The following is a 10,266-nucleotide window of genomic DNA, read 5'->3' as shown; positions in this document are numbered from 1 at the left end:
GGCATCTGGGGTCTTAACATCTTGCAAGCGGCCATCTAAGATGCATCAATTGGTCCCAACCACCTGGAGTAAAGGAGAATGAAGAACACCAAAGACACAAAGAAAGTAGTAGCCCAAGAGACAGAAAGGGCGACATAAACCAGAGACTTCATCAGCCTGAGACTAGAAGAACTAGGTGGTGCCCGGCTCCCCTCAATGACTGCCCTGACAGGGAACACAACAGAGTCCCAAATGGAGCAGGATAAATGTGGGGTACAGAACTCAAATTCTAGTAAGAAGGCCAGACTTAATGGTCTGACTGAGACTGGAGATACCCTGGGAAGCATGGCCCCTGGATTCTCTAACAGCCCAGAACTAAAACAATTTCTGAGGCCAACTCTTCAGACTGGGATTGGACTGGACTTTGGGACATAAAGTGATACTCATGAGGAGTGTGTCTCTTGGCTCAAGTAGATACAAGAGACTTAAATGGGCAGCTTCTGTCCAGAGGTGAGATGGAAGGTAGAGAGGGTTAGGAGCTGGTTGAATGGACATGGGGAATCAGGGGTGGAAAGGAGGAGTGTGCTGTCACAGTATGGGGAGAGCAATTAGAGTCACATAACAATATATGTACAAATTTTTTTATGGGAAAAAATGAATAAAAAAATAAACTAATAGAGTAAATTTGATTATGCTCTATCCTGTCTTTTATTGCTAGAGGAGGCTGTTAAATGTGGTAGCACACTTTTTTTTTAATAGTACTGTGTACTGCATATTATAATTGAATAGAATTAAAACCATCCATGCAACTTCATTTGACGGCTGGTCCAATTAGACTTTCCTGAATCAGCGCCTTTAATTTCAGGTCCTTTCTTAATCTATGTCTTTGAAGAGCCCCGTTTACGTGGTTTCTCAATGAAGCACTGTTCATGTCATTGCGGATGCACCAAAGGGTTTAATTTTCCTGGCAACGTTATTTCCTCAGGTGACCATGTGATCACACTCATTCCATCAGTAGCCCAGGGAGGATCCACTTACTGAGTTCTGAGGTCAAGGGTACCACTTTCCCTTCCTGAGCAGGTCAGCCAGATCCTGTCCTGCTTTACAGCAGGCCAATCCCCACAGACCACAAACGGGCCATGCTTTTGAGAGTTCCTTCTATCTGCTAGGACTTGGGGCTGTTTTCTCACTTTGCGCACAAGGCATTTGAGTGTGCACTGAGGATGAAGAGACATAGATTTACTTTATGAATGATTTCTAAAATTCTCTTTCATCTTCATGCAAGGAAATGTAGTTTTAATATTACTTCTGAAAAGTCCTCTTTTTGTATTCTTTTGGGGTTTATTTTTTTCTCTCCCCTATAGGGTCAGTATGAGTTGGAATTGACTTGACGGTTTTGGTTTTGGTTTTATTAGGAGCCTAATCAAAGTTTAAGAGTCATTACCAATTTTTATAATTTTGTTTTTATATTTCTAAGCATTAGGTTAAAATTACCAAAAAGTTTCATCTTTTCAGCCTTAAGCAGTAATTTGAAAAACATTTAGTTCAGGGCACACAGACAGTTCCACCATCCATCAGTTTGTTGTACTGTGGTGGCTTGCATGTTGCTGTGATGCTAGAAGCTATGCCACCAGTATTTCAAATACCAGCAGGATCACCCATGGTGGACAAGTTTCAGTGGAGCTTCCACACTAAGACAGACTAGGAAGAAAGGTCTGGCAATCTACTTCCAAAAATTAGCCAGTTAAAACCCTATGGATCACAACAGAACTTTGTCTGATATGGTGCTGGAAGATAAGTCCGCTAGGTTGGTGGGCACTCAAAATACACAGTTCCTCCAAGAATGGACTCACGCATGCCAATCGTTGTGAAGATGGCACAGGACTGGCAATATTTCGTTCCAGTATACAGTCGCCGTGAGTCAGAGCCAACTCGACGGCACCTAACAACTACAACGTATAAATAGTTTAGTTGTGTCCCATATATGATGTTAAACAAATCATTTGCTGTAGCAACTCTAACCCCAAGCTGCAGGGCTGTGGATGCTCAGTTAAGTGATGCAAAGATATGAGAACCATGACAGTAGTTTTTATTGAATGGGAATGAAAGAGAGACTAGGCAAAGTTGTCTAACCGAGTGAATTTCCTTTTAGGTTATTTTACCACTTTCAGGAAAAGTGGAATATTTTTAGTAAAGTATCTTGGGTGGATGATGCCAGGGTGACCCACCTCCTCCAGTGGTGCTGCCTGATGAAGGAATGTTGTCACAACAGAAACACCATTCTGGGAACACGTGCTGCTTCCTTCCTTGGAACATTTGTTCATCAAGCCTTTTGGGAGCCCTATGCTCCCTGCTGTGCTGGGGATACAAAGCTGAAGAGGGGGGCTCACGCTCCAGTGGGTGGACAGACTGGTCCACCAGCAGCACGACAATGCAGAAAACCAGCACAGTTTTGTAGGGGCCAGATGAGGCAGCAACAAAGTTAAATCCATGTTAGGACTGATCTTTTACACTGATTGTTATTGAATGGGGATCAAAGAGGGGCTAGGCAAAACTGTCCAATGGAATGAATTTCCCTTTAGGTTATTCCACCGCTTTCAGGAAGAGTAGAAGGCTTTTAGTGACCTGGGAAAGGCCTGTGATATAGGGCCACGGTGAGCTCCTGTCCAGCGGCTGGGTGCACACTGTGGGCTTATGCTGCCCTCTTGTTAAAGTCTTAATTCTACTGCCATGAATGAAACTGCAGACGGAGACGGAATATAAAGTGCTTACAATTGGCTTAAATAGTCAAGTAGGCATTTGAGCAATGAATAGTGCATGATCTCCAAACTATTTTGATTTTGCACTGCTATCAGTAAAAAAAATTAATACACCCTCAACATATTTATTATTTATAAATTATGCACATTGAAACCAATACATGTATATTTATTTTTATAAATAATATTTAATATATTATAAAACCAAAACACATTGCTATTTAGTCAATCCTGACTCATAGCCACCCCATGTGTTACAGAGTAGAACTGCTCCATAGGGGTTTTCTCGGCTGTAATCTTTACAGAAGCAGATTGCCAGGGCTTTCTTCTGTGGAGCCGCTGGGTGGGTTCAAATCACCAACCTTTAGGTTAGTAGTTCAATACAGACCATTTTTGCTACCTGGGGACCTTCTTAATATATTATAGATACTTATAAATTATTTATGTGTACAATTTTATTAACATACATCTTAAAACATATGTAAGATACAAATTTTAAAAGAATAGAATAAAACAGAAATAAGAACACTAATACCTTCTTCCTGCACCCTGAAAGGCTGCCTTGGCCACTGCCTGGGTACATACACCCCACTGACAGACCAGTCTAGAAAGCTGCACAGAGTGGCCAGAGCAGAACTATGTTTTGGATACTTGGGAATCTGGGCCAAGTCCCCTTTCTTCCCTGAGTCATCCCAAATCCACTGATATATTATTATAAAAGAAATGGTTAAGCAGCTACAAAAGGAATTGATATGCAAATATGAAATGTTTATTAAGTGCATGGATTCAGCTGAGGGGCAGAACCTGTAGCATGTTTTCTATCCTATTAACAGAGGACGAGGTTCAGAATCCTTTCAGGAACATCATACTTAACAACAGTGGTTCTGGCTGCTCTGATCAGCAGAAAACATGTTTCAATGTTGGACGACAGACAAGATTTAACCAAACTGCAGGGCTGTTTGCTTATTTTAGCAGCTTCTACACATAACTTGATAATACAAAGTGAACACTCTTCATTTTGAAGTTTATACAGTTGCTGTCAGGAAACAGAAAAGGAGAAACACCATCTCTGCTTTTTGGAAAACTTTCCAGTTCAAACTGCCTCTAGATGTCAGTATTATACAGGAAAATAAAAATGTGATCGCCTGTGGCAATGTAAATGCCTCCTTACACTCTTTAAATGATAAAGCACATGTGATATAACTAGCAAAGAAAAACATCCTCATCTGGAAGCTGGTTCTGACATTCCTCAGGACTGATAGCAACTCTTCTTGGGGCAGTCAGACTACCGGACTCCAAGAAGGCATTCACAGTCTGTGGGCATTTCACTGCTGAACACCCCCAGGGGCCTTAGATGAATGCTGCTCCCTCAGAACTCCAAGGATTCTGACAACCAAATATTTTGATTGACTGACCTTGACAACGCACACCAGTTTTCATTATCAGGTCTCATGAGCTTTTGCCACTGTGTTCATGCCATACAAAATAAACCTAGAGACACAATTCTTACACACCAGGAGTTTTCAGTTCAAAAGAGAAGCAATGAGAGATAAAGTTATAAAACATCTTAAACACAACATTTCATAAAAAGTGTTTGTAAACTATCTTAACTAATTTGAATATATGCTTTCAAAATTGGACTTAAATTCTTTCTTTTTCCTCTCTTTCATGTTAATTCTAATCTTTTTACCAATAAATATCTATTTCTTTATTCTACTAATTTGTTTTCTGTCTGTCTTTTGTTTTCTGTCCTTCTCTCCTAATCTTTTTCTTGTCTCGTGGAGTGCTGACTGCGCAGTAAATGTTCAATAAATTTTAATCATGCAACTTGGCTGAAATCCTTTTATTCCTTTTTTCTCAGAGTAACAGTAAAATGTAGTAAAAGGTAGTGACTAAGAGCACAGATTGAAGTAGACAGTGGAATTAGAATGCCAGTGCTGCCATTTCCAAGCTGTATAACCTTGGGAAATTACCCAACTTCACTTATAAAATGGGGTTAATAGTTACTACCCCAAGGGGTTGCTATGAGGAGCAACTGAGTCAATAATGTAATGTGCTTAGAAGAGTGCCTGGCAAACAGTCAGTGCTTAATACATGTTAGCTGACATCACCCTCATCATCATCATCATCATCATTGTCATCACTACGTGCTAACCTGTGGGCTAAATACCAGGATTCAAGAATGAGCCAATCTTTTTGTCCATTTAAAAAACAAAAAAAAAAAAAACAAAAAAAAAAACCAGTTGCCATGAAGTTGATTCCTACTCATGGTGACCTCATGTGTGTCAGAGTAGAAGTATGCTCCATAAGGTTTTCAATGGCTGACTTTTCTTTTTTCATTTTTTCCCATACAAAAATTTATACATACATTGTTATGTGACTTTAATTGCTCTCCCCATACTGTGATAGCACACTTCTCCTTTCCACCCGATTCCCCATTTCCATTCAGCCAGCTCCTAACCCTCTCTACATTCCCATCTCACCTCTGGACAGAAGCTGCCCATTTAGTCTCTTGTATCTACTTGAGCTAAGAGGCACACTCCTCATGAGTATCACTTTATGTCCCAAAGTCCAGTCCAATCCCTGTCTGAAGAGTTGGCCTCAGAAATTGTTTTAGTTCTGGGCTGATAGAGAATCCAGGGGCCATGCTTTCCGGGGTTCCTCCAGTCTCAGTCAGACCATTAAATCTGGTCTTCTTACCAGAATTTGAGTTCTGCACCCCACCTTTCTCCTGCTCCATCCAGGACTCTCTGTTGTGTTCCCTGTCAGGGTGGTCACTGGGGGTAGCCAGCCACCATCCAGTTCTTCTGGTTTCAGGTTGATGAAGTCTCTGGTTTATGTGGCCCTTTCTTTCTCTTGGGCTACTACTTTCCTTGTCTTTGGTGTTCTTCATTCTCCTTTACTCCAGGTGGTTGGGACCAATTGATGCATCTTAGATGGCCGCTTGCAAGCTTTTAAGACCCCAGACACCACTCACCAAAGTAGGATGCAGAACATCAATGGCTGATTTTTCCAAAGTAGATCACCAGGATTTTTTTCCAAGGCATTTCTGGGTGAACTTGAACTGCCAACATTTCCGTTAGCAGCTGAGCATGTTAATCATTTGTGCCACCCAGGGACTCCATTTGTACATTGTTGTTAGGTGCCATTGATACAGTTCTGACTCATAGCAACCTTATATACAACAAAACAAAACATTGCCCAGCCCTGTGCCATCCTCACAGTCATTGCTTTGAGCCCATTGTTAGAGCCATTGCACCAATCCATCTAGTCAAGGATTTTCTTCTTTTTTGCTGACCCTCTACCTTACCAAGCATGATGTCCTTCTCCAGGGATTGGTCCCTCCTGATAACATGTCTAAAATAAGTGAGACAAAGTATTGTCATCCTCACTTCTAAGGAGCATCTGGCTGTACTTCCTCCAAGACAAATTTGTTTGTTCTTCTGGCAGTCTATAGTTTTCACCAGCACCATAATTTAAACACATCAATTTTTCTTCTGTCTTCTTTATTCATTGTCTAGCTTTCACATGTATTTAAGGTAGTTGAAAATAACATGGCCTGGATCAAGAGCACCTTAGACCTCAAAGGTACAGAAGGAAGAAGTCTAAGCTGCACTGAAGGCATTGGCAAAAAACAAGGCTCCAGGAATTGACAGAACACCAGCTGAGATGCTTCAATAAATGGATGCAATGCTGGAAACATTTATTTGTCTATGCCAAGAAATTTGGAAGACAGCTACCTGGACAATCAGCTGGAAGAGATCCATATTTGTGCCCATTACAAAGAAAGGTGATCCAATGGAATGTGGAAATTATTGAAAAACATCATTAATATCACTTGCAAACTAAATTTAGCTGAAGATGATTCAAAAAAGTTGCAGCAGTACATCGACAGGGAACTGCTAGAAATTCAAGCCAGATACAGAAGAGGACGTGGAACCAGGGATATCATCGCTGATGTCAGATGGATCTTGGCTGAAAGCAGAGAATACCAGAAAGTTGTCTACCTGTGTTTTATTGACTACACAAAGGCATTCAACTGTGTTGATCACAACAAATTATGGATAATATTGTGAAGAATGAGAACTTCAGAACACTTAATTGTGCTCATGTGGAACCTGTACATAGACCAAGAGGCAATTGTTAGAACAGAACAATGGGATTCTGAGTGGTTTAAAATCAGAAAAGGTAAGCTTCATGGTTGTATCCTTTCATCATAGTTATTCAATCTGTATGCTGAGCAAATAATCCCAGAAACTGAATTATATGAAGTAGAACTTGGCATCAGGATTGACGAAAGACTCATTAACAACCTGTGATATGTGAATGACACATTACTTCATTGCTTGCTGAAAATGAAGACAACTTGAAGCACTTACGATGATGATCAAAGACGACCACAGCCTTCAGTATGGATTACACCTCAACATAAGGAAAATAAAAATCTTCATGACTGGATCAATAAGCAGCATCATGATAAGTGGAGAAAATATTGAAGTTGTTAAGGATTTCATTTTACTTGGATCCACAATCAAGGCCCATGGAAGCAGCAGTCAAGAAATGAAATGATGTATTGCATTAGGCAAATATGCTGCAAAAAACCTCTTCAAAGTGTTAAAAAGCAACGGTGTCACTTTGAGGAATAAGGTGTGCCTGACCCAAACCACTTTTTTCATTAAACCAAAAACCCGTTGCCATCGAGTTGATTCTGACTCATAGTGACCCTATAGGACAGAGTAGAACTGCTCCATAGGGTTTCCAAGGAGCAGCTGGTGGATTTGAATTGCCGACCTTCTTTGGTTAGCAGCCTGAGCTCTTAACCTCTGTGCCACCAGGGCTCCATTTAGGACCCTACAATCTTGTGGCAAATTGACAGGAAAAAAACACCAATGAAGTTGCAATGGATACCATGGGGTGTATGCTGAGTGTTGGAAAGGTGCAGTGGGAGACTTGGACTTTGCCTGAGGAGCTGAAGGTTTTGCCACAGCAGAGGTGCACATAGGGCACCCCTGCACGTAACCTTAGAGAAGAAAGCTACAAAACCCAAGGCTCTAATCTCTAATCTTGGTGTTTCCACAGATTTACCAAACATGCCTCTGTGTTTTAAAGTCTCATCTGAAAAATGAAAATGTTCTGAGCATTGTTGAAAAGTACATTTGCAATTTGCCTTGATATCACTGCTCTGCACTCACATCCTGTTACATGCCTGCAAATCCCCCTAAGGCAAATTCTTTTTCTGTTAAAAAGAAAAAAAAAAAAAAGACCGATTCTTTGGGCATTCATACAATTTCATTTACTTACAGTAGATAACTTTAGGATTTGTGATATTTGTGGGAATTGGGCTAATGTTTACCTTTTACCTGGTATTTTAAAAGGATTTGCTAATCTAGTTCAGAGTAGCCAGGATTTTGAGCAGAATGTTTATCTACTTAGGAAAGGGACCATCTGTTTCTAAGCAATGGAAGAGCTCCCATGTATAAAAGCTTACTTTGGTCTCCTACTTTCTGGTTTACAGAGCACATTCACATATATCCTCTCATTTTTATTTGATTTATATATAAACCATATCAAGACAATATAAGCAGAGGTCAAGGGTAGCATACAAATTATCAGTATCCTTTCATCTATTCATTAAGATGGACTTTCTTCCACAAACAATGCCAGAGTTTTACAGAATTTCTTTGGAAGTAGTGAGTACATTTGCTTTCAAATACTGTAGTCTAATGCAGAGTTTCATTAATTCAGATTGTCTTGCCCTCTAAATTACTATTAAATTTTTGTTTGAATCATGTAATACAGTGGTTCTCAAAGAGGGGCAGTTTTACCTCCAGGGGACATTTGGCAATCTCTGGAGACATTTTTGGTTGTCACAATTTGGGGGCAGGGGGAGGGGGGCTACTGACATCTAGTGGGTAAAGGCCAGGGATGCTGCTCAGCATCCTACAATGCACAGGACAGCCCCCACCCCATGACAGAGAACTATCCAGCCCCCAATGTCAGTAGACCTGAGACTGAGAAACTCTGATGTACTGTGTAACCTCAGTTACTCATTGTGTACCCACAGGCTAAGGAGAAGGTATGGTTGCACTCAGGCCTGAAGGACACAACATCTGTCACAAGCAAAAGGACCTCAGCCCTCACAGGTAACATCTCTTGAAGACTAGATATTTATAGATAAGGAGAGCTCTGTTATAAAAGTCCTTTTGCTACTGTTGTTCTTATTCAGAGGAAGTTACACATTCGCAATGCTCAGATGTAGGGAGAGGTGCAGTTTGAATACCTTTATTTGACTGGCTTTGGATCTGACTAGTTACAAACAAGAAAATCTTTAGGAACCTAATTGTCAGTCAACCCAGAATATTTGCTTCTACTTTGCTTTTTAAAAGCTTATGTCTGCAGATAAAGAGAAACCTGAATAGAGATACCATTATATGCAGCCAAAATTACACTGATCACATGTGTCTACATTAAAATATTTTGTGTCCTGTGGTGGCTTCTAGAGAGATCTGCTCAGAAGAACCAGCCCTCCTATGTGGAAGAAACAGTTAATAAGCTCAACAAGAAAAATGTGGAGAAGACCAAGGACTTCCTAGTTCAGAAAAATCTTGCCACGTTTCCGACAGAAAGATGGCAAGACGATGGAAAAGTTTTGCTCCAAGAAATCCCATAGAGCCAGGAGCGAATACAGATGGGAGAGACATTTCATACACAGAGAGACTGAAAAGACAAGACTGCGATAGTGTTGGGAGACAAGAAGCAAGTCGCTATGGATAGAAATGAAAGCCCAGTGTGCAAAGGAGAGAAAGACGGGTTTCATTCTAAGGAAGACGCTAGTGCAAGAGAAGCTAAGGAAAAAGGGAAACCAGCAACTACTAAGGAATCTGTGCAGGACAAGTGTGCAAATAGCAAGCGGTGTGTTGATGAAACTAGTGGTGATGCAGTCTATGAAAGGTAGGGCTTACCGCACAACATCCACAGTACATCTACATGCCCTGGCAATCTAAAGGTTGTGTCAATGGCCATATCAAAGGGTAAGGAAGGTGACTTTTCCAACAGTGATGGAGAACCCAGCTGCCCGGCTTATGCAGTGTTTCCATGGCTACGTTTTCTTGCCATTATTTTTTCTTCTTGCCTGTGACATTTTTAGTCATCTTATTTTCTAATTCTTCTACCAACTGGGGAACAAAGACAATGATTATTAGTACTCACATGATCAGTATCTTTTTTATGATCAGATGAAGAGGTTTCATTTTTAGCAAAATAAAAATACAAAAGAAAACAAAAAAACCCAAACTCACTGCCATCAAGTTGGTTCCGACTCATAGTGACCCTATAGGACAGAGTAGAACTGCTCCATAGGGTTTCTAAGGAGCGGCTGGTGGATTCAAATTGCTGACCTTTTAGTTAGTGGCTGAATGCTTAACCATTGTACCACCAGAGCTCCTTTTAGCAATATACAGCACATCATTCCTAAAATCAAGAATTAAATAATAATCAGTAAGCCTTCACCTGAAGTACAATAAAATAT

At 40.6% G+C, this 10,266-nt stretch overlaps 1 protein-coding gene across 1 annotated transcript in view; it reads left to right on the top strand.

The window, feature by feature from the left end:
• Positions 1-10,266, top strand: part of MYLK4 (myosin light chain kinase family member 4) — a 110,296-nt gene that overhangs the window by 79,988 nt on the left and 20,042 nt on the right. Inside the window, exon 2 of the mRNA XM_004387915.2 lies at positions 8,803-8,881. Coding sequence (XP_004387972.1) covers positions 8,803-8,881 — 79 coding nt within the window. The remainder of the gene's footprint in view (positions 1-8,802; positions 8,882-10,266) is intronic.

The sequence above is a fragment of the Trichechus manatus genome, unplaced genomic scaffold (assembly GCF_000243295.1).
Source record: "Trichechus manatus latirostris isolate Lorelei unplaced genomic scaffold, TriManLat1.0 scaffold00198, whole genome shotgun sequence".
Lineage (NCBI taxonomy): Eukaryota > Metazoa > Chordata > Mammalia > Sirenia > Trichechidae > Trichechus > Trichechus manatus.
The sequence above is the reverse complement of the archived record's forward strand: the minus strand, read 5'-3'. Positions and strand labels throughout refer to the sequence as shown.